This window comes from Gallus gallus, chromosome 2 (genome assembly GCF_016699485.2).
Source record: "Gallus gallus isolate bGalGal1 chromosome 2, bGalGal1.mat.broiler.GRCg7b, whole genome shotgun sequence".
Classification (NCBI taxonomy): Eukaryota; Metazoa; Chordata; class Aves; order Galliformes; family Phasianidae; genus Gallus; species Gallus gallus.
In genome coordinates this window covers 43437935-43463212 of record NC_052533.1, presented here as the reverse complement: position 1 = coordinate 43463212, position 25278 = coordinate 43437935, and the positions used below count along the sequence as shown (strand labels likewise).

The window sequence follows — 25278 nt, the reverse complement described above, 5'->3', positions numbered from 1 at the left end:
TAGTTTATTGGTGGGGAAGTTCAATTAATACAACAATTTCAACACTTCAACAATCTACGTACATGTACATATGTGTGTCAGCTGTAATAGAAATTTCTCATACCTCTCAGATTCCTGGACAAAATAAGGCATAAGTGATTACAGTGACTGCTAGAAGACTAATCTAGAAAGTGATTTTTCTGAATGTTAAAATGTCATTGATTTTGCATCTGAGGATGTGGATATCTGAAAGTTCCCTGTTGAAAACCTCTGGATTGGAAAAAAAAAAGTCTTTAAAGCCTGAGCACTTTTTCATCTGCTTAGCCATATAAATGATGTGGTTTGCTCTCCTCTAGAGGTTATCTTCTTTGCATTCATTCTAGATGCTACTTTTCCTGCTGTCTGATGTAGGCAGTATCATTAGACATTCATGCCAGTATACTCATGAAGTGCAAGCCAAGCCATATATTAGGACTAGTGGATTTGATCAGTTTGAGACAATGAGTAACTAGGTAGAAGTGTAGCTGTCGTATTAGCTACAAGTTTAATATTGATTACACAAACTAAGTTGTTACAGATAATAAATGAAAATCTAATTATGTTGGTGTCCCTGTGTAGCTTTCCAGCTATAAATAGTGAGCTAAGAGATGGTATTAAGAGATGAAATTATGTATGTAGGCATATATTTGTAAAGAGACCCTGTTCGAATACAGACACTGTACCATGGATTGTAGAGATGTCATTTATTTTCAGTTCTACTGTTCATATTGTTTTATTGTCTCAGTATGAAAGCACTATATCACTGCTGTTTTGAGGTAAGTGTGAAGTTGGAAAGGTACAAAGTACTGTACACAAAATTAAACTACATCAATCATTACTCTGTCATGGTGTAGTGGTTGTCTTCAGATGCAGTTATTTGATCCTACTGAAATAAGTTCATTTTTTCAATTGCTATAAAAGAAGCACCGTTTGAAACAGGATCGATCTATGTAGTGCACAGATGGTCTTTGAATTGTGTGTAATGCGATCAACACACCTGAGGAGCAGGATGACATCCAGAGGGACCAAGACAGGCTGGGGAAGTGGGCCCAGGAGAACCTCATGAGGTTCAACATACCCAAATGCAAGGTCTTGCACCTGGGTTGTAGCAATCCCCACTGTCAGTACAAACTGGGGGATGTAAGGATGGAGCACAGCCCTTCCAAAAAGGACCTGGGATACTGGTGGATGGCAATCTGGACATGTGCCAGCAATGTGCCCCAAAAGCCAACCGTATCCTAGGCGGCAGCAACAGAAGCACGGCCAGCAGGGCAAAGGACGTGATCTTGTCCCTCTGCTCTGCACTGGTGAGGCCTGACTTGGAGTACTGCATCCAGATGTGGAGTCCTCAGTACAGGAGAGACATGGACCTGTTGGAGTGTGTCCGGAGGAGAGCCACAAAAATGATCAAAGGCATGGAGCACCTCCCCTATGAGGACAGTCTGAGAGAGCTGGGGCTGTTCAGCCTGGAGAAGGTTCTGGGGAGACCCGAGAGTGGCCTTTCAGTATCTAAAGGAGAGAGACTGCTATAAGAAGGAAGGGCCAGACTCTTCAGCAGGGTCTGTTGTGACAGGACAAGGGGAAATGGTTTCAAACTAAAAGAGGGGAGATTAGACTGGATATAAGGAAGAAGTTTTTTACAGTAAGAGTGTTGAGGCACTGGAAGAGGTTGCCAAGACAGGTGGTAGATGCTCTGTCCCTGGAAACATTCAAGGTCAGTCTGGAAAGGCTCTGAGCATCCTGATGTAGCTATAGGTGTCCCTGTGTGTTGCAGTGGTGTTGAACTAGAGGACTTTTAAGGGTCCCTTCCAGCTAAAACTATTCTATGATTCTACGAATTCTTTTTCACTGATTTGAAAAGTGTTTTGTTTTATTGTTTTGTTTCAGATGCTTTCAGTAGTTGTAGTAGCTCCAGGACAGCTGTTTTCCTCTTCAAAGTCATTCACATGAAAGTTATGAGCTAAACAAATGTGTTGATCTCACAAAATGATCTGTTTAAGTTGGTTGTGGACAACTGAACTTTGAAATAATTTTCTCTTTAAAGCAGAAGGAGTACTATATCTTAATGGAAAGTGGAAAATCAAGTTTTCTTTTAAAGTGGAGTGCTTTGGTTGGAGGGGACCCACAAAGATCCATCAGGTCCAAATGCCTGACCACCTAAGGACTAACCAACAGTTAAGGCATATTGAGGGCATTGTCCAAATGCCTCTTGAATGCTTATGGGCATGGGGCTCCAGCCACCTTTCTAGGAAGCTCGTTCCAGTGTATGACCACCCTCATGGTACAGAAATGCTTCCTAACTCCCAGTCTGAGCCTTGCCAGCATGGTTTTTTGCCATTCCCACACATCCCAACATCAGTTCCCAGGATCAGAGCCTGGCAACCTCCCTCTGCTTTCCCTCCTCATAGAGTTGGAGAGTGAGAGTTGTGTGTTTTTAAACCCTTTTCAAAATCTGAACTTGTACAGAAATATAAAGTAGTAGTCCTTATTACTAAAATCTTTACAGTGATAGAATTTTTTTCCCTTCGGGATATGATTTTATAATATTGTTTACCTTATTTTTTTGAAATGCTGAAAGTAATATTTTTGTGTGAATTTCATTCTTCAAAAATCATTTGCATAGGTAAATTTCTTGTGGAGTCTAAAGCCATTAGATCCATGTTTACACACAGATTTTCCACCATCCTAAGTCAGAGTATATTGAGGTGAGTGTGATTTTAAGGTTATTTAGGCAAGCTACAACTTCTAAACAAGTAGTTTTCATTTGGTCATTACCTTGTAGAGTAGATTAGGTGACTGATTTTGTGGATGTTTGTACCCATGAGTATTTATGTCTTGTGAATGCCAGCTGTGGAGGGAACATGACTGATCTGCAGTAGAAACTTCCAGATGAGGGTGATGACAGGTTGCTCTGAGAAAAATGCAGTCACTCATCTGATTATGCCAGTTGCTTTTCTTAAGTACATTTCTATAAATGGGGTATGTATGTGTGTATCAACCCTTAAAAAAAAAAAAAAACAGAACTATTTTGTCTTTATTTAACTTAAGCTTTTTTTCTAATTGGATCATGAGTATATGTATTTAAGAAAGGATTTTGAAGATGGAAGTGTGCCAGCATCGACTTTCAGTTGAGCAAAGCTAGATAGATTTCAGATCTCAGTTTCAAGTGTAACTTTACATATAAAGAGGTCCTAACTCAATAAATATTGTGGAGATGGTTTTGGATATGGTTTTTTTAATTTCATTTAAAAAAAATGATTTAAAGGTTTCCATAAATGTTTTCACATTCTTAGAAGATTTTACATTAGGTAACTGTTCTGTTTTGTTTTTGTTTAGAGGAAAGTAATACATAGAATCATAGAATCACCAAGGTTGGAAAATACCTTTAAGATCATTCAGTTCATCCATCCACCTATCACCTATATTTCTCACCAAACCATATCCCTCAGTACAACATCTAAACATTCCTTGAACACTTCCAGGCACAGTGACTTCGCCACCTCCCTGGGCAGCCTGTGCCACTGCCTCTCCAGTCTTTCTAAGAACAAATCTTTTGTAATGTCCAACCTGAATTTCCCCTGGCACAACTTGAGGCCATTCCCTTTAGTCCTAACGCTAGAACCCTTTGAATTTTTATTAAGAATAGGGGAAGAAAATCTCTTTATAAGGGATCGAGTTATTTTTTGGTCTTTCAGTCTTTTAGGAAATTATAAGAACTGTGATTTTTTTTTTTCATTACCATCTAACTTTTGAAAAGATAAGGAAACATACAGGTGGAAACTTCTTGTTCACTGGCATCCATTTAGTTTCATTTTGACTTCTCTATCCTGAAGGCCATTCTTTTTTGTTTATCACATTGCAGGTTGCTTACTCAAACCACTCACCCCTGTTCCTGTAAGACTTGGCAAAAATCCTGTATAGTGTTGTTAATGGATTTATCCACACTTTCAAAAGATCATATTTCCTAGCTATTATGCCCAAATTGTGACATGCGGTTTTTAGCCAGTGGTACTGCCATGAAATATGACGACTTCCTCTAGATGACAGCAACTGTACTGCTACTATATGCATTACAGAGAGGCTGAAAAAACATGATGGCCTGCCAGTCTTTCCAATGCATGCTTTTGCTGAATCTACTACCTGCACCTCTCCATACGCAGGCAAATACTGCATATTTTGATCTCACCACCCAACCTGGAATGACAGGAATTGTAGGTTGATGCCATTATTTCTCTTACAAGAAAAGCTCTCTTGAACCATTACTTACTGTGTATTTTTGTCAGAACTTACACTGAATGTTGCTAAGAGAGCATACGGTTCAGACATCAACACAAGATGAATTTAGAGACAGTATTTTGTCTACACTGTAAGTCGTAGGCAAGATAAGGAAAAAGTAGATAAAGTGTCCAAAGGAACAGATTATCAAGGCAGGTATAGAGTTTTTGACAGAAGATTTGGAAAGAACAGTGTTCCTCACAAGATTTTGCCTGCCTAAGAGGTGGGTCAGGCAATTGCTTCAGACTAATCTGTGTATTACAGGACCAGCCTGGATGCAGCCAGGTTCTTGAACTGGACTGTGCCAAAACTGGCAGGGAACGCTACCCAGCCCCTGCAGGAAAATCTTTGCTAATGGAGGGTGTGCTTATGGTCGTGTTTATGACATAATCACAGTAACACATCCAGAAAGGGGGCATCTGACAGCCTTGATAGTAACCTCCTTGTTCAGCCCATCAGCTAGCCTCAAAAACCATCAGCTAGATAAAAAACTTAGTAATACACATCTCTCCTTTCTGGTGTCTGCTTCCTGCAGCTTTCCCAGTTCTTGCATAATTCACTGACAGTACAATTTCAGTTATTAATTCCTCCACTCTTCTTTCCAGAGCTGCTTTTGTTTGGCATGGATCCAGACTCAATAGATCAAGTTTTCACTGTTTGTAGCCTACTTCCAAAGTCCCTTGTTCGGGTCAAGTATCTGTGCTGATGGAAACGCTCCATTGGTCTAGACTGTACTAAGTATTGGAGGTAGTGTTGGAATGTAGTGGTAAGTATTGGAGAAGGCACTTTTTGTGCCATTTGAAATGACGTACGATGGGTTTGAGCTCAAAGATCCTGGTGGTGAAGTTGAACATTGTGGTTATGTCAAAGCAGAGCAGGTATCCATGCAAAGAGAAAAAGACATAAACCTGAACCACTTAATAAAAAGAGTAGTGACATCTGAGATGAAGAGTCTGTGGTTAGATATTAGAAAGCTAATTGGACGTGGCCTGAGTGGTATGGCCAGATGACAGCAAGTCTGAAGAGAATCTGCTGGTCAAAGTTTTCCTAGCACTTCAGAAAACAGCGGAGCTAGCAAAGTAAGCTTGAGGCAAGAGCATTTGTCTGATCGTAGTCGCAAAACCAGGTGAGACATCCTGAGTTCTGTTTAGGCCCTTTGATCATTGTAAGCGTAAACACACCGAAGCCACCTTGGACAGTTACAATTGCCTGTTGTCAGTGTTCAGTTTTGTTCTAAAGTTAAGTGATAAATAATGCAGGATATTACAGGAAACTGTGGCATAGTTTCAGTTTTGTTGCAATAAGCAGCAGTAAGTGGCACTCAGTGGATACTCTCCCCTTTGCTCTTGGCCTTTGGTCTAGAGGTAACAATGGCAAAAGGCTGGCACTTGACAATCCAAGTAAAATCCAAGTATCTGTACCCTGTACATTTTCATCCTGTGGAAAACTGAAGTAAATAGACCAAGAAAAGTAGAAATAAATATTTAATATCTCACAGCGCATGACTTTTCAGTAGGGAAGTGTGTAGTTTTTACACTTTGCCACAGGTATGTGAAGATATTTGTCAACTGTGTGTTATTTCTGCAATTTAAAACTGTTGGAAAGCTTGAGAGAATGTCGTGAAGCCCCGGCTCATTGGTCCTTATCGCTTTCAGGCCAGGGCCTTTGAGAGGCCAATAGCTGGAGCAATTAGCACTGGTAACGTCGTTTAAAGCTGCTGAATGCTGTCAGCTTGTGACAACAGTTCAGTGCTCTATCGGTATTCTGAGGCTGTTCCTATCTGGCCTGTACAGGTTTTGTCAGAAAGACAGCTCTAAAAGTTTTAAAGTGGTCTCTCAAGGATTTTGGTAGAACAGAAAGTTGATGCCAAAGCTGAGGTATGTTAAGATTCTTGAAGCAGATAAACAGGGTTTAATCTTATGTGACAGGAAGTCTATTATTAAAATAGCAATCTCTTTAGAAGAATTTCTAGTTCTAAATTAAGCCCAGGATACGAATTCCCCCTGTATTTTATCACACAGTAATTATTGCAGGCTTGATCTGTCTGGGCAGTAAATCAAAAGGCTTTTCTGAATCTTTTCTGACTCAGAATCTTCCTGAATGAAAAGATTTCCTGATCTAAAAAGTAACAAAAAAATGAACCCTACAGATTTTTTTTTTTTACTAGATTAAAATTTTTTGTCTAGTTTTGCCATTAAAATGAGGACTTCATGCCCTTGTTTTTCTAAAAAGCATACGCTATATATAGATTGACAGCATGCAAGCAAAAATTCTTCCATGTAGCTGTGGAGCAACATTTAATATGTCAGACAGACTCTAAAGGAGTTTTTAAAGACAATTGCCTTTCCTCTCAGAGAATAAGGTGCCTTGATATACATTCATGTTCATTATGCAGATATGAAAACACGCTCTTTGGAAAAACTCCTAAGCATCATTCAAGGTGTCTTTCAAAACTAAGAAATCTTTTTAGTTGTCAACTTGTAAGGTATGAAATGGCGTTTATCAGGATCTGATTTGAAGTCTATGACATGCTGTAGAATAACTTGTCCAGCTGGCGACCTGTTATGAGTGGTGTCCCCCAGAGGTCGGTACTGGGGCCCATCTTGCTTAATATCTTTACTGATGACGTAGATGAGGGGATTGAGTGTACCGTCAGTAAGTTTGCAGATGGCACCAAGTTGGGAGGTAGTGTCGATCTGCCTGAGGGTAGGGAGGTCCTTCAGAGGGATCTGGATAGGCTTAATCGCTAGGCTGAGATGAATGGGATGAGGTTCAACAAGGCCAAGTCCAGGTCTTGTACTTTGACCACAATAACCCCATGCAGCGCTATAGGCTTGGGTCAGAGTAGCTGGATGACTGTGAAGAGGAAAGGGACCTGGGGGTGTTGTTTGATGCTTGGCTGAACATGAGTCCACAGTGTGCCAGGTGGCCAAGAGGGCCAATGGCATCCTGGCCTGCATTAGAAATAGTGGGGCCAGCAGGAGCAGAGAAGTAATCATCCCCCTGTACTCAGCACTGATGAGGCTGCACCTTGAGTATTGTGATCAGTTTTGGGTCCCTCACTACAAGAAAGACATTGAGGCCCTGGAACATGTCCAGAGAAGGGCAATGAAACTGATGAGGGGTCTGGAGCACAAGTCTTATGGGGAGCTGCTGAGGGAGCTGGGATTGTTTAGTCTGGTGAGGTGGCTCAGGGGAGACCTCATTGCACTCTACAACTTCCTGAAGGGAGATTGTGATGAGGAGGGAATCGGCCTCTTCTCTCAGGCAACAAACGGGACCTGAGAAGATGGACATAAGTTGTGCCAGGGGACATTTAGATTAGACATAAGGCAAAAGTTCTCTCAAAGAGTGGTCAGGCACTGGAATGGCCTGCCCAGGGAGGTGGTGGAGTTGCCATCCCTGACAGTGTTCAAGAGGCATCTGGATGAGGTGCTACAAGATATGGTTTAGTAGCTTAGTGGGTAGTAATGGTGGCAGGAGGACAGTTGGACTAGATGATCTTGTAGGTCCTTTCCAACCTTGTGATTCTATGATTCTGTGATTCTATAACTTTATAAAATGGAGTGCCATCTATAATCTATCTCTGATATATGGGGAAAAATACCTGAGAGGAAAGGTACAAATTTACTTAAGAGCAATAATATTCAATCTAGACAATAAATTTTTATCTAATTATAGCCTTTTGTGTGTGTGTGTGTGTGTTTCTTTTGATGGAAGATTGTGCTTGTAAGCACTGACATACTGAAAAACTGTATCAAAATCTCCTATATGAACAGAATACAAGCTACATATCTAATATATGCACAGTTGAGGACGGAAGTAGTTTAAATGTCTTTCCTCTAAGTCATTGTGTTATGTTCACCCCTGTTCCTTCCTGGATCTTCCAACTAGAAGGGTCATTTGAGTGTGAATTTGCTTCAGGCTAATTGAGATAGGTTAATGTAGGCTGCCCATCCAACGTAAAGAAACCTAACATTGTTTCCCAAGGAGACTAGGAAGACTCCTCAGACACTCACACACTTGTAGGGGAGTAACCTCCAACAATTGCTCACTAGCTAACATCTGGGAAGAACTAATATCTGCAGTCAACGAAGCTGTTTACAAAATAAATGTCTTATTAGGCAGTCTTACTTTTGTGTTCTGCTGTATTGCCACTAGTCTCTTGGGATGGCAGCACTTGATTTTACATGCATCAAGGGCTTTATGCTCCCAAATTAACAAAAAAGCATTCTACTTTTCATGCACATAACATATGCATTAGTGACAGGGCTGGCAGCATATGTTATGGCTCTGCTGGGTACTAAATTTTATCTCTGGAGAGCAAAAGTTTAATTTCAATAAATAATTTAAAAATAAATGTTTCTTTTATATCCAGTCCCACAAGGCCCTTATAATATGAGCCTTTTAACGCTATAATGTGCATTTTCAGTGGGTCTTACCTTTCCATTCTATTTTTCACTTCTCTTTTTGTAGTAAACAACTAATTGTTCTCAGCTATTACAGAATGTAAGAAGCAGACAATATTTCTAGAGACTGTGGTGCTGAGTGTGGAATCCTAACGAATCAAACCTGACTGCAGAAATGAGGCACTATTAATATCCTGTCAACACTCTGCTTAGACCCTCCTGAATGTCATTACAGTCCACAGTTATGCAGTATTCTCTCATATCAATTTTGCATATAAATTTTTTTTGATTGTACCAGAAAGCATTCGGATGTTCTTGTAATTATTTTGGGAAGTACATTACTTTCTGGTCCTTCATACATCCCTACTGAACAACTGTGTGTTCACATTCAATGAGTTATACTCCTAGGAATGAGGACTATCTCAGTAAACCTCTAAACCAAAATTCCCTGCCTTTAAAACTTTGATGTTACATACCCATGTGTGCTGTCAACTCAATTGCAGAAACATTGGCTATCTCTTCTGACTTGATTATTGTACAGTTGAGTCAGTCTGACACTAAAGGTTGAAGTCTGTTGAAATTTTGCTAAAGAGATCTTAATGAGATTCTAAGATAGGAAAACTCCCATCTTTTCATTTTTTAAAGATGTAGCAAGTCTGGAATTCCCAAGGGATCAGTTATTATGCTTTCAGAAATTCTCCTTTTCTTTGTACGTTGTTCTAACCACATCTTTCATATAGAACAAAGAAGTCTTTCCTACTTGATATATTTTTTATGTTTTCCAGCTTTTTTACTGACCACTCAAGCATATTCAGCAGTATGTCATTTTATTATTCCTAGATTTTTCAAGTTGAGTTATTACTGTCTTTTTTAATACTTATGCAAATTTTTCAAGAGAGAATCAAATTGTTTGCTATCTCTAGATAGTTGTGCTAAATATGTGCTAGTCTTCATCACCTGAGTGTTAGTTACATAGGCTAAATTTTAGAAGAAAGTAAATTTCTGTGCTGGAAGGATTCTCTCTTGCTTAGAGGAACTTGGCATGGTTCCCTTGGGAGTCATCAATTGTGCATTTTTTCTTTGCTAGTGAAAGATGCTGCCTTAAGCTGCCATCTAGCACTAACAGCCAAACATTGCTAGTCCTGGAAAAGCGTAGTAGATCCATGTCATGTCTTCTCTCTTGACTCAAAGCAGAAAAATCCTACCTCTGGGAATATCAGGTGTGCGTTTCTCTTAGACACCCTCACATTCAGGATAATAAATAGTTCCTTGTCTTCTTTCAGCCTCGTATTAAAGCTGATGAGTGGCTTTTCTTCCCCAGTTGTCATAATCCTTACTATATCCGTTTTCCTGCACTGGCTGATATTGCCTGGCATTGTAGTCCATGTCCTACTGCCATGTGAGCAGGGAAAGCTGAGCCATGGACCCTTCCCACAGTGTAAAGCTCTGGACTTCCTTGGCCACTGTGATGTGACCACTTACAGTGCAATTTTTGTTCCTCAGACTTAGTGATTTGTTAAAATGCATTCACAAAATCATTCATGCTGTCTCAGTAGTTGGAACATGGGCAATATTTTTTTTCTTTAGATGCTACTTATTTTTAAGATCACAACAGAAAGTAATTTTCAGGGCAGCAGTCATGCAATTAATATGTTCAGCTGCTCTGACTTCTTTCCACTGGATATGATGTTCATCACTCACCAAATCTTGAAATCAGAGGTGACCTAATTTTGCAACCTCATTTATTCTTCCCTCAAAGGTATCACAACACTAATGCAAATAGTCTGTAAGACATAAATGACAGTGATGAATAATAAACAAAAATAATCAGCCTCTTGAAAAATGCCTTTTCTCTAAAAATACGTGTTTCCTGTTTTCAGTTTTTCAAAACAAAACACTTTGAGTATCCAGGTTGTGATGCAAAGGGTGCAAATGAAGTCCAAGTTTCTATAGGTAAATGAGATTTTGTGAATTATCTTTATGACATGATGGATTATTTTAAGGACTCAGGTACTGAGGAGCTCTTTCCTGTACAAAAGAGCCTATCAGACAACAGTCGTGTTCCTTCTTAGCAATAGCTTTTAGTTTTATAATTAATAGTAAAAAGATTAAGAAATACATTTTCTAGTTAGTCCAGCAGTGCAGTTTCAAGTTCTCAATAAGAAAATTGTAGTGAATTTATATTCCATAAGATCCCCGGGGAGTCAGTTGTGTAGGTGTAATACAAATGGGAAAAACAGCTCTCCAGGGAGCGACGAGAAGAAAGGAACAAAGAGAAACCTTTCTGCCGGGCTGAGGGCTTTACTGCTGGCTGCGTGGTGGCATTGTTAGGAGGAAGTGCACCTGCTTGAACATTTTCTTCAGCTAGAAGCAGACGGGTTTGTTGAATGCTCTAATTGCTGGTAGGCATGAAAGGATTGCCTAGAAGATTGCTTCCTAGGCTGTCGTTTGATGTTTCATGTGATTTGGAAGTGAAGGTTTCTTTTCCTTTATCAGTCTTGTTAATAGTTGAGAATGAAATGTCTCCTCTCAGCTTTAATTCCAGAAGGTATCACGACACATTCAGTCCGATTAGCTGTAACATGGGCCAAAAGGCTCCTTTTATCTTATGAAAAGATTTGTAAAACACAAACATAGCCATCACAGACCACATTCATAAAATCCTATTAGGTGCATGTTCAGTTCATTGCAGAGGTCTCTTTGGGCAAGAAAAATACTTTGCTTTGAACACTGGGTTGCTCAAATGCTGTAACACTGAAGCTAGGACTTTTTGGATGCTGTCTTTTTACATAAGTTATGAATCTCAAATTGCAATTAGAACAGCTGTTGGTTTTTTGTTAGCTCCAGCTATGGTAATTAATAAACATAATTTCAAGACAAAATCTAACTTTTGTCTTATTTTTCAGCAAAATTTGGTCTACACCGAGGTATGGTGTTTTGGAGATCCTCCTTACTTTAACAAATACAAGGGATGACTAGTGCACTGTAATTATGGCTACAAGCTATATGATGTGATATTTTAATCATTTTGTTTACTGGAATTTGCAATTTAATAGGGTAACCAAAAAAAAAAAGTGTGATTAATTAATAAACTTTGCTTTGTTAATAAGAAATGCCCAGGTGAAGGAAATGATGACACATTCATTTAACTCATGTGAGCTGTCACTAAGACTTTTCTTTTGACAGAGTGAAGTATTGCCAAGATACATTGAAGTATCAGAGTCCTTAAAAATATGTAGCTTTTCTCAGCAGAACAATATTCCATGATTTGTTCCATTTAGCTTTCTGAGGTAACACGGAATTTCATTTCAGATCCACCACTTTCAAAGTTTGGGAGTGCATAGTGTGATAGCGTGTGTCTTTTGAGAAGCAATGCATAAAAAAACCCACATGCCTGTTTAATGTGAGTCAGAAATATATTAAATATATTGCATACATTTTTTAAAGGCAAGAATTGTTCCAAGCATGTCATTATCATGGCGGCTGCTGTGCCTCACTGAGCAACCCAGCCCAGGCCTGAGACATGGGGAGGGTACAGTGCAGTGCTGACAAATCAGGTGACACTATGCTTAATCTGCGAGGAAATTACATCAGTTTTCAAAGATGACAATTTGGAAAGACACATTGTGTGCAGAAACATGCAGCCAAATTCAATTCACGTCAAGGTACACTTCATAAAGATAAAACAGTGAAACTGAAAACAGTCTGTCATCTCAACAAAATATTTAAAAAAAATAATTAAAACACAAATGGACTCTGTTATAGAAGTTACTTATGGGGTAGCAAAAAACCTCAAAACCATTTCCTGATGGCGAGTTTATTAAGCAATGTATGGACAGCATGGCACATATAATGGGTCCTGATTAAAAAAATAATAATAATAAATTGATTTTTCTAAAGCCAGTATGTCTCACCAGAATGTGTCCAGGTGAACTGGAGAAATAGGAAAATCTATAAAAAGAAATGAGAGTGGAGCTGCTCATTTCGAATGTTATTCTTTGGTGATAGGTGAAAATACTGATGCTACTGATACAACTCAACTTACCATTTTCATTAGAGATATTGGTAATGAATATAGAGTTACTGAAGAAATGGCTTTTTTAATGCCACTGAAAGACTGAACTAAATCTATAATATGTACAAAACAGAAAAAAAAATACATTAAAGCTATTTTCTTTAACCTTTGTCAACATATCGGGTATAAGTACTGATGGTGCCCCCGCAATGGTTTGATGAACTACAACTGCATCAGACATAAAGAAAATCCATGTGTGAAAGCTTTAAAAATGGATAATGTCATGCAAGTCGTCATCAAAGCTGTGAATTTCATAAAGTCCAAGGGACTGAATCATCACCAGTTCGAGGAATTCATTAGAAGTATGAATAACCATTACTTGGTCATCATTTACTTTTCTGAAGGAAGGTGTCTAAGTCAGGGTAAAATGCTAAAAAGGCTTTGCAAAGTGAAATCAAGTCCTTTATGGAATCAAAAGGAAAATTTATGCCAGAACATGAAGATGAAAAATGACTCACAGATTTAGCATTTCTGGTGGATCTGACCACTTATTTACCTGAGTTAAACATGTGTCTTCAAGGTGAAAATCAGCTTATCTGTTCTGTGTTTCAGATAATAACAGTGTTTGAAACGAAACTTCAATTATGGCAAGCTCAAGTTATGGCAAATAATCTCATGCATTTTAACACATTGGCTAAATGCAGTCCTGTGAGCAGTGAAAAATGTGCAGCTCTGCTTTCCATTTTGAAAAAGAAATTTGAGAATATATTTCAAGATTTAAAAAATATATATATCTTTTTTTATATATTCGTGACTCCACTTTTGGTTGACATAAATGCATTACCTGCAAATTTTTGCATGGAATATATAGAGTTGCAATCAAAGCCCTATTTTACCAGAGAAAAATACCTCTCACTTCACAGTCACATCTTATTCATGGCATCACTTTTTGGCAGTATGTACATTTGTGAACAATTACTGTCAAGTATGAGGCACAGGAAGAGTGATACTTCATCAGTAATCTTTGGTGAGCACCTTGAGAGCTCACTGGGAGTGGTAACCGTTGCCACTGAACCGGCCTGATGCATTAGTTTCACAGAAACAAGGTCAAACATCCCACCAGTTTTATGATTTTTTTGCTCACTGTTTTTTATGTTTAAATAAAAATACATAAAAAATAAGTTTTGTCACTTATATACATTAAGTTTATTATGTATTTTATATGCGGCCCATGGCAATTCCTGTTTGCTCACTGTGACCCAGGCAAACGTAAAGGTTGGGCAGTGATGGCTTTATTGTAAACTAAGCGTGTGGTTCTTGAATTGATTGTAAAATCTGTCAGAAATTCAGTGTATGCTATGAAACTGAAACACTCCTGTGCAGTTTCTAGATTTTGATTTACTGAATTGTGAAGTTTCCTTTTTTTTCTAGGCTTACATCCTCTTTTTTTTTTTTTTTTTTTTCATCTGTTTTGGGAATTGAATTTCAAAATGCTGAGACACATCTGTCTTGATCTTTATAATGGCCTTTTGAGTAAATTCACTGCAGTGTTAGTGTCCAAAGCCATTCAACTTCTACTGAATTTTGTCATGGTCAGTGTAAACTACCAGTTCCCCAACTTTCTTTTTGAGGACAAAGGATATGTATTTTGTCCTGTGGTGTAAGCAAGGAGTATATTTACATGCCTGCAATTATGGTCTCCAATTCTGATTTTGCTCTGACACAATAAAGGATATGTCTGGAACCTTACTTACTTGGTAAGAGGTCAGTCAGTTTTATTTTTATCCATGGAATCAAGCGTTTATCAAATTTCTGTATGAATCATGCAGTGTGTTAAGGAGCAACTGCACCAATGTTTTGTGTCTTTATTTTAAAGTTTGCATGGGTTCTAGAGTCCTAGTGTACTGTAAGCCCAGACAAAGGTGTTTTTTCTCCCCAGAACTCCAAATTTAACGTACATATTTTTTGTACATATGTTAGTATGCATCTATCTATGTACGATCTGCCAATTCTGATGTTTTCGTTAACTAAGTAAATGTGAATATTCTGTCTTAAGGGTTATATATAACCATCTAGAAATAGGGATGACTCATTCATTTTGATGTGGCTGTGGGTTTTGTGGTCATATACAGGGAGAAATAGGGTGTACTTGGACGTATCCTCCCAGGCAATTTTGCAGACCTCGCTTTGATAGGGGCCAGCTTTGCATGGGCTGTTTTCTTAGGTTTCTTCTAATTTAGCCTAGTTAAAAAGGGACATAGAATAACCACAGGTTTTATGTTGGGCAGACATACAGTTATATCTGTTTATACTCCTCTTGGTGGGTATTGGTGACATCACTTAAATCTGGTCTCTGCATTCTATCTCATTTGTGTGTGAAGTGTTCAGAACTGCAGCAGAAACTGTACTTTAAAAAAAAGGAGGAGGAAATTAAATGTGTAAGATTGAACTGATACAGTTTGGAGAGTGTGGTTCATGCAGACAAAAACCCAGGAAATTCAAAGTTCAGCCTGAGCCGTACTCCGTCAGTCAAACTATTGTGGGAGAATAGTGCTGATAATCATAAAAACACACAAAGATGTGAGATATAATAGTGCAAGTCTTAACAAACCTGACCTGTAACTGTATTCTGAATGAATGTTTTTGTACTTAATTTCCTGAGGGATGTATTAACGGTGGTGAATAGGAGAGGAACACTTTTTGTGGAAGCTCAAGTAATTGATGGGGAAGCTTTCAAAGCAAAAATAGTCACCCCATAGATTTGTCTACCAGCAAAAGCTTAGTGGTATAATTGCACAGGGTATTTTGCAATGCCTTATTCTTGTACTGGTGCTTGTAAAGAAACAAACAAACAATTACTTTCTAAAGGAAATGTTATAAAAGCAGTCTCTTCAGTGAAATACGGATTCACTTCTGTTGGTTTTGGTAGTCTAAGGATGCTGAAGTGCTATTACATGTGTGCCCAAGTCAGAGCACGACTAATTGCCAATTTAAAGGAAGATAGTTTACAAACTAATTATGTTCTGAGTAACACACAAAGTGTTTTTCATTCCTCATGAAACCCTGAAAGAACAAGATTAAGATTAAATAATATAAACTCAGTTACTTTGTATCCGAAAGTAAGGTGGATTCTGAATTGAGTTGGTATTTCCTTGAAATGGATTGTCTGATGTGTGAATTGATTGGTGGGTTAAGCAAGCTACAGGAGATGGTGTTATTGAATACCAAAGGTGCTGAAAAAAATCTTCAAGGCAAAGATGTCTTCTCTGGAAACTTTTTACTACCACCAGTCAAACGGGTCTGAAGTGCATTTTAGGTGTAGAATTTGGTATTTCCTTCGTTATGATCTTCCGTATCCATTTCATACCACGCATAGCACTGTTCAATTAAACAGTTGAAGTATATGGAGAAGGTTGCAATGACAGACCAATTAAGAAAGAAAACTTCAGGCTCCAACCTTGATACAGCTGCTATCTCATTCTGTTCCAGTCTGGAGGAGCTGCCTGGTTCTTATGACCAGGGGTGATGTGAAGGAGACTCGTGTCTCTTTTGTGCTACAGAAAAGTTTGGGATTGCTGATATGTTTTTGTTTAATGAGTGTTACATAATACTCCGTGCAGTTAGCGAATTAGATTGTATCAGCTTAGCTGTCTTTATGAACTGCTCCAAATAGGATAAAGGAGGCGGTAATTATAATAATGGAGGAAAAAAAAAAAAAGGAATATTAATAAATATTCATTGTGTATGTGAAATTTGTTTTTCTGCTAATCTACTATTTTTATCTGGCCTACCTTCTCAATTGTGTTTTTTTTTCCTGATAGCCTTTTTTTTTTTCCCTTTTGTCTCACTGTCTGCATAGGACTGGCTCCTCACGTCTGTAATCTCCTAATAGAAACTGTGGCTCTGTACTTGGAGGCAGATGATAAAAGCAGCACCAAGACAGCAAATGCACTGCTGCTGTCCTTGCTTGACATTTTGCACTGCATGCTGATGTTCACAACAAACATTGTGCGCCAGACTTTGCAGGTATGGAGTTCATTTCCTGGGGGTGATAACCATCTTAAACATTTTTTTTAGATACCTTCTTGTTATGCTATTGGTGAATTTACCACTCCTCTCATTTCATTAAATTTTTAGTTTGGTGGAAAGAGAAGAGCACTTATTTTCAGCTGCTTGCCCCTGTGTGTTGTATTTGCCTGGCTAGAAAATTCATTTTAGCCCCACTGTGCTGGGAACACAGATCTTAGCTGCATGCTCCATTTCTGTACTCCACAAACAGCTTAATGCAACGTTTTCTCTATGGTAGTTCAAAGTCTTTTCCTTCAGTTCATGTTAAAAGAAAAAAATTACTCCGTAAAAAGCAGTACCTTTTCATTATAAATCAAATGTGATTATTGTGCTTGAAGAGTATGTAACCTCTGCATGTGTATTGATGTGCTTACGTTGCTAGTGTTTTAACTTTCTCTTTGAACCACTGCAAAACACAGCATTAACAGGCCTTCTCCCAGTGAAGTCTTCCTCTTCCTTAAAAATGGAGCACAAAAGGATACTAATCCAAGAAATTGCACGTAACACTTCTAACAACAAAACAGGATGAATATTTTGTCCTTTTTTAGATATGATGCTAAACTGGCAATGTTTGCTTTGTTTTTAAGTGATCCACTAAATTGTTATAGTTCATCAGCTGGAAGCAACTACTGTATTTGGGCTATAAGCAGTACTTTACAAGTTCATTTTCCACTAAAGAACAGAGAATGCTCTTACATCCAGTATATCTGGAGGACGGAGATGACAGCCAGGTTGTACTGTGTATCAGAGCTGGGCTTTCTTATACTTGTGGGTTTTTTTTAAGGAAGTTTAAGGTATGAAGTGAGTCTTGAAAATTGAACTTTTTTTTCTACACAGAATTAAATAATCAGCTGCAATCAAACAGATATTTCACTGAGAATATTTTTGTTGTTGTTGAAAAAACATACTTCAGATCTGATGGCACAATACCTTGACTTTTTCAAGTCCTCTAGCAACAGGCTCTGTAATGGGTTTCACATCTAAGAATCACTTTTCCAATCAAATTTCGTAAGCTAATTGCTGATTGTCATATTGTTAGCAACAGTCTATGTAATCATTGAGAGCCAAGCTCTGCACCTGTGCTCTGTGCAAGTGTTGAGGCCAATTATACTGGAGGGCATATGAGGAGAGATGACCTTGTACATAGTTTGGTAATATTACCAAATACTCATTGCTTTTACACATCATTGCTTTTATACATCAATTCTAACTTAAATCTATGCATTCACTGCCACATTTGATTCTGACTTTACATGAATACATCCGTTGATTGATAAACCTCCAGCTCCAGTTTTTTACAACTTCAGTCAAAGTAATCTAGTTTGCTTTGGAAGACTAATGGATAAGAGGCAGCTGGCATTGTGAAGTATAGCTCTCCCCTGTGAAATTATCTTTAAGGTGATGTTATTTGCCTTGACATAGTTGTCTCAGCAGTAGTCATCACTGGGTTCCTGTGGGTTCTACAGCTACCTCAGTACACATGCCCTGTTGAATGATGGCAATTAGTTGCTGACTGCTATTTACCATGCATCCACAGCATATTCTCTTATCTGTGTGTCACTTAATGGATCATGGTACTGATAACAAATGTTCTTTGACTGTTTTCAAAGGGATCTTCTGCATAAGATACCTGCTAGAACAGCACTAGGGAATCAAATTTTCTCAAAATACCATTACTGAGGCCTTAAGCTGACTTGTGCAGATGATGCCACAGTCCACCTGAATCTTCATTTTTGACTTTTTTATATGTAAACTGATGGCCTTATGCAACTGGGTAGGCAAAACATGAGAGCACAGTCCATTCCCATTTCACTACTTTGTGCTGGATGGTACTGATAACTATATCTGGCTCCATTCAAGAGTTTGTCCTCTGTGGTCCAAGTATATGTATTATAATATAAATAGTTCTAAGGTTTTGATTAATTTTAATATCTGTTTTGGAGCAATTTTGTCATAGCATGTTCCACAGGTGATCCACAGTAGCTGCATTTGAGAAGTAAACTTGTTATTTAGTGACTTAGTGTAGGTTTAAGTGTGGTGTACATCCTGTATACATAAAAGGTATAATTCCTCTAGTGAGTATCATTTATTCTCTTTTCAAAGACACTAAATATATACCACTCGAAGCACTTAGATATCCCTGATGGAGGATGTCTTACTTCCGATTCAAACACTGAGCAGAAAAGGCTGTTGTAAATTTTGCTAAAGTGAAGGCAACCTACTTTGCTTTCTTGGTTACTGTAAACACTCTTTTTTTTTATTTCTTCTATGCACTATGTCTTTTTGCCCTTCTTGGACTTTTGCAATGTAGTGAGTCTCAGTGAGGGACATACCAATGTCTCTTATTACTGAGAAATGGCTCTTCAGGGTTCCTTTATTTCTGAACTCTTCCTGGAAGAAAGGCATTATGTGTTCAACTCATCAAAATAAACAGTGCAGCTTCAGCAGTAATGTCTCCTGTCTCTGGGGACCTGCTCTTGTGCTCACTTAACCAAACAAAAATCCTTGGTTATTATACCTGGGTGATGGCTTAAGGATTACACTTTAAATGAAACACAATACAAAATGAATTTTAAATGTGTCCTCTAGATAAAATGCTTAAGTTTTCCTATAGCAGCTAGACTCTGCAGGGTCACAATCCAAAGCTGCTGCAAGATGGTGAAGTTAAATGAAAAACCTTGCAAGCAGACCTTGCTGGTACCCTGGGGCGCAGATGGGTCATACTAGCACTGCCTGGGATGGCAGTGTGTTTCAATGAAGGGGAAGACAATGATCAGAATTCTAGGCAGTAACAGGTCTTAACACGCTTTCCGATTTTATTATTCCCATTTCAAAAATAATTTAAACTATTTATGTATTGTGAATATTTCAGGATGCAAAGCAAGTCAGAAGGGCAAAGGTGGACATTGGTGTTGAGAATCATAACCTCTCGGTTATCCTCATTTTCTTCTTCTGAGTTGTGCTTAAAATTATTCCTAATAATGGAAGAAAAAAAAAAAAGGAGTGAACTTTCATATTAAGATAGACCTGTTGAAATAGAACACAAATGCATAAAACATTTATGGCTTTGGAAGTATCTTTTGAGTATACAGTTCATATAATCTAGCTGAATAAATGTCACGTAGGTGGGTGTATTCAGCCTGTGCAGAACAGGTGTGCCAGCGTGAGTTGCTTTTGCTTTGTGCTTAGTGTTGCAGACAGGGGGAGTATATAGGTTTCCTTCAGACTTTCATTCAAACATTGACCACCCAATGAACCTAATTTGTTTCTCATAACTGAACAGTCACTGAGGCTGTTTTGTTGTTTTTTTTTTCCCTCATCCTATTAAGGCACAGAAATCCGGCGCAGGAGGGGACACGCAGGTTGCTGAAGACCTTCTGCTTATCAATAAACCCCTGACGGACCTAATTAGCCTGCTTATTCAACTGGTGAGAATTTGCTTGTTTGGAAGCCTATTGGAATGTCGCCGAAGTTAGAATTACTCAACTGAACTCAACATTTTAGAGCTGTGTTTGACAGGTTTTTGCTGTTTTTAAGCTTCTACCTAACATAAGACAAGGACTTTTATAGTTTTTGCAGGATTACAGGCCACAAAAGGATTTACAATGCCACGAGTGACATCTGCCCAAACCTAGAATTGGGGCAAGGGCAGACTCCAGATTCTTGGGTGTGATAAATACGTGCAGGCAAATTGTAGCCCCAAAGAATGGACTAATGTACAGAGAAAGGATTGTATTCAAAATTAGAAAGCAACTACAACTACCAGTAGAACTATCAGTAAACTTAAAATTAGTCTGCATTGAGTGGTCACGTTTAATATTATTTTCTTGGGTTTGAGCTTCCTGTGTTTTTTTCAAGTGTTTAGTTTGATTCTAATGTGATAGTGAATGATTTAGAAGTGGGAATGGTCCCTGGTGGCCTGTAATCATCTTTTAAGTCTGTTTAAAGTCCATTTTTTCCAGGCTTTGGTAGACACTAGAGTGCTGCACTGAAATCTCTACAGAGAGCTGTAGCGTCCCTGACACATCCCACCAGCTCAGACTCCATTACACTGAGCCAGAGACTTGTACTGGCTGTGTGCATGATAGCCTAGAGCGGGGGAATGCTTCTTGAGTTGAGCAGGGCTTTTAGGGGCCTGGTATGCTACCTCTGCCTTTTAGTCAACATAAAGCAAGGCAAATGGTATGTGAGAATTTCCCAGTGGCATATTACACTATCATTCCTGCATCATTTTTCTTAGAGGCTTTTCAGATTCAGTATGACATTCTCTTCTATCCCCAGTCTTCTTGGAATTCTTCCTTTCCACCTAAGTATAGGTTAGATTGTGATATAAACATCTGTAGCACTTTTCATACCTTTAGCACTGTCCATCCTCTATTTTGGGGAGAAGTGTGGTGCCTTTTTTTTATTAACTTTTGCATTATGATGAATTTATTTTAATCAAAAGAATTTTTGGAAATGTTCACTGAATGACCTGAAACAAAGTGACTGAATTTCAACTGCGTAGTATTTAATCTTTATCAATTCTTTTAACTTACTTTCTATTAATTTTTAATCACTATATATGATAAATAGTAAGACATGAAGAGATGCAAATGATCCTTTAAAATGAAGTTGGACATAAATTTAAATTACATTAACTCCCTAAAGAACAGAAAATCAGAGTCCAGGCTTTACTCAGCCTGTACTACCTGGAAGTCTTGAAGTCTTTTTTTGTAAGTTTGTAATTAAAGGATAGAATAATTGTATTCTTAGCATGTACTGATTAGATTCTGACTTGACCTCGTATTTCAGAAGTGAGGCTGCAAATTATCACTAGGTTTTTCTTTGTTCTTTATTTCTACGTATTTTAGTATGTTGAAAATACTTACGTAAAATCTGCTTGTTTTAACACAAGATAAAGAGAAAAGAGCATTGGTGGTGCTTCATTTCTTTGGTGTAAGTTCTGTTAAAGAGAATCTACATGTGAGGGGCTTTCTCTTGTGTATGAGTTGTTCTTTATGTACATGTGCCTTATTGGATTTATGAAAGTTATTTGATCTAGGATTTTTAAACTTTGTATCCACCACCCATTGTGGTTTGTTAAACTTTTCCTGATAAGTCAGTAAACGTCTGAGCAATGGAATAAGCATTGAGAAGTTAGGATCCAGGTGTTTAAAATATTTTATGCTCTAATTTCTTTTCATAGGAATAAATCCTTAGTGCACTGCTTTTGCAGTCTGTTTCTTCTGGTGTTTTTGTATACAGGTGCAAGGGCTAGAGTGAAAGCTGTAGCATTGGTTTAGAGCTACCCTCAATAGCTGCCACTGCAGGTGTTCTTATCATACCGGAGTATGAAAGATATGAAGAATGTGTTTGCACTGTGAGAAGGAAGGAATTTACTGATTTATTTTAAAAGCTCGTTTATTATGATGGGTTTTTTTTGTTTTTTTTGTTTTTTTGTTTTTTTTGAATGCCATGTGTTCTAGTGCAGGGGTTGGATTTTGACTTTGTCTTTGTGGGGAAGCATCTGCTACCATTGAGCTGTACTGACTCTGGAGAGAGAGCAGCCATGCTTGGGGAATATCACAAGCTGATTGGGTGGTGTACCAGTACACCACTGACTCACACTCATCCTGCAGTGCAATAATTTGTTTATTCTTTGAGAAGAATACTACTTTTCCCTCTGGTTTACTATTCCTACTCTTCTTACTATATTTATAGTTTCTTATGTCACCTTGAATAATTGCTATCCCTTGTTGATATGTATATCCCTCAAGTAGATCATTGTTCCATGCCCCATTGATTTGGCTATTTATTTATTTATTTATTTATTTATTTTCTTGAAGATCTATTTATCTCTCTTAATAACCCCTCAAAAATCAATGGATTTAAGCCCGAAAATGTCAAAAACTTAGAATCAATTTTTCCTTTCTGTAATTATGATTTAGTCTATCACATAAGGCATAGGAAAGCAAGTGCAGGAAACCTAGATTGCATGTAAATGAAACTTCAGGGTTGTTAAGGACGTGAAAGAAGAAATAATTACAAATTCTGTCATGCAGAAAACACTGCAGATGTAGGGAATTCAATATTTAATCCCATGATCAGTCTGCCATTAATTGATCGATAAGAGGAAAATAGATTGAGCATTTAGTCTTCTGCTTAGCAGCTTCATGTTTAAAAGTTAATTAAACTTAGCTTTTTTGTCTCATGTTTCTCCACTTGAACATAAATCTAATTTGATTATTATACTGAAACTTGCAGTAATTCTGGAATGCATAAAGTACTTTCTGCTATTTTTGTATAATGGTTATTCTGGAAATTAAATATTTGCTGGTGTTTCATATCACTTCAGTGGATTTTCAGAAACTTTTTCAAACTTCATAATTAAAAAAAGAACAAACTTTTACTTCTGAATGTTCATTAGCTAATCTGATCAGCACAGCAGATGAATAGCATGATGTTCTTCATTACATGGGCTTCCGTTTATGCTGCTAGATTAGAGGGCTCAGATTATAAATGATAGCTTCATGTAAGCTGACTGAGCTTTTCAGACAGCTGGAATGGCTGTATTACCTTGCCAGTACCTATAAACTGGAATTTTGTCATGTGCAAACATAAAGAGGACAAATACAGAACCTCAGTGTACACAGATAAGTGAGATGATCTTTTCTAGGTCCATTCTTTTTCAACATTCCCCTGGCTCTATGGCTGTGTCTTGACTTCGGTTTCAGAAAATGTGAAAGATATTTGCCAGTGAATAATGAAAATAACTGCAGAATGATAATCTTACAGACTGTGAAGAATTTCATTTCGCATTTCTTAGGAACACAGACAGTTCTGTGGTTGGAGTGGGAAGGCATAGCTTTATATTCTGTACTGTGTAATGCATTCACAGAATCATCAAATCTTTTGAGTCAAGTCAAAAAATCTTTTGACTCAAATCTCTCTGGGCAACCTATTGCACTGCCTCACCACCCTTGTAAATAACTTCTTCCTTTTATGCAAGTCTAAATATCCCCTCTTTTAGTTTAAAACCATTTCCCCTTGTCCTGTCACAACAGACCCTCCTAAAGAGACTGTCCCCTTCTTTCTTATAGCCCCGTCTCCCCCTTATATGCTGAAAGGCCGCTCTCAGGTCTCCCCAGAGACTTCTCTTCTCCAGGCTGAACAGCCCCAGCTCTCTCAGCCTGTCCTCACAGGAGAGGTGTTCTATCCCTCAGATCAGTTTTGTGCTCTCCCTCTGGATGTGCTCCAACAGCTTCATGTCTCTCCTGTACTGAGGACTCCTGTACTGAGGACTCCACATCTGGATGCAGTACTCAAGGTGAGGCCTCAGCAGAGCAGAGAAGAGGGACAGGATCACCTCCCTCGCCCTGCTGGCTGTGCTTCTTTTGATGCAGCCCAGGATACGGTTGGCTTTCTGATCTGCAAGGGCACATTGCTGGCTCACATCCAGCTTGCCGTCCACCAGTACCCCAGGTCCTTTTTGGTGGGAGCTTAACATTTATCTGCATGCTTCCTGAGGGTGCACTTGATCTCAGCGTCAATGTAATTGATGAAGATATTGAAGAGCACCAGTCCCAGATCTGAGCCCTGAAGAACATCACTTGTCACTGATTTCCATCCAGACATTGAGCCATTGGCCATCATTCTCTGGGTATGATCTTACAACCAGTCCATCAAACTGCCCACCTATCAAATCCATGTATTTCCAGTTTGGAGAGAAGGATATTACAAGGGACTGTGTGAAAGGCCTTACTGAAGTACTGATAGATGATATCAGTGGCTCTTCCTTCATTCAAACGCAGTTACATCATCATAAAATGGGATAAGGTTGGTCAGGCAGGAGCTTCCCTTGGTGAAACCATTTGGTTATCCCGTAATACCTCACCATGAGATTGCTGTGATTGTAATTGAAACGTTGTCTCTGGAATGTATTTGAAGAACTCCCTTCCACAAAGGCATCTTAACCAAACAATCAAAACAACAGAGGAAATAAGAAAATATTGTTGAAAGTACTGAACTTAAGAATAGGAACTTAGTTTCTCAGCAGTTAGACTAGATTAATATGAACTGAACATACACTGTTTTAAAAATTATTTTTCTTGAGGTATAGAGACAAAAATTTTGCCCCAAGCCAAAATGTATTGCTTTAATTTTAAACTGTGCATATTTACTAATAAGAACAGTACAGGTAGCAGATTTAATAGTAGTGTTTGGCTTTTACGTTTTGTTTGATGATTGTAGAATCATCTCCTCTGTAGTTCCCAATGGTGATTCCTGTACCACAGTTTCTGTAATCTCATTAATGATTCAACGAATATCTATCTCTTATTGTAATAAACTCTCTTTGTGTTTAACCTCATTAATGCACTGAAATAGTGTCCCCTCCGGGTAATCCAGACAGTTTCATTGTAGCTCTGAATTAGACTCTGTAACAGCTCTAAGGATGTGAAAACTGCCACTTCAGCCAAAAGGATCACACATTTCTTGTAATGGTTTGCAATT

General features: G+C 38.3%; 1 protein-coding gene across 4 annotated transcripts in view; it reads left to right on the top strand.

Moving 5' to 3' along the window:
• Window positions 1-25278, top strand: part of ULK4 (unc-51 like kinase 4) — a 219601-nt gene that overhangs the window by 136002 nt on the left and 58321 nt on the right. For 3 of the 4 annotated variants that reach the window (XM_025147506.3, XM_418812.7, XM_004939465.5), the window contains exons 33-34: window positions 16577-16743; window positions 20115-20213. In XM_025147506.3, coding sequence (XP_025003274.2) covers window positions 16577-16743; window positions 20115-20213 — 266 coding nt within the window. Of the gene's footprint in view, window positions 1-16576; window positions 16744-20114; window positions 20214-25278 lie in introns of those variants that run through there. The other variant, XR_005857729.2, reaches the window with a different exon arrangement.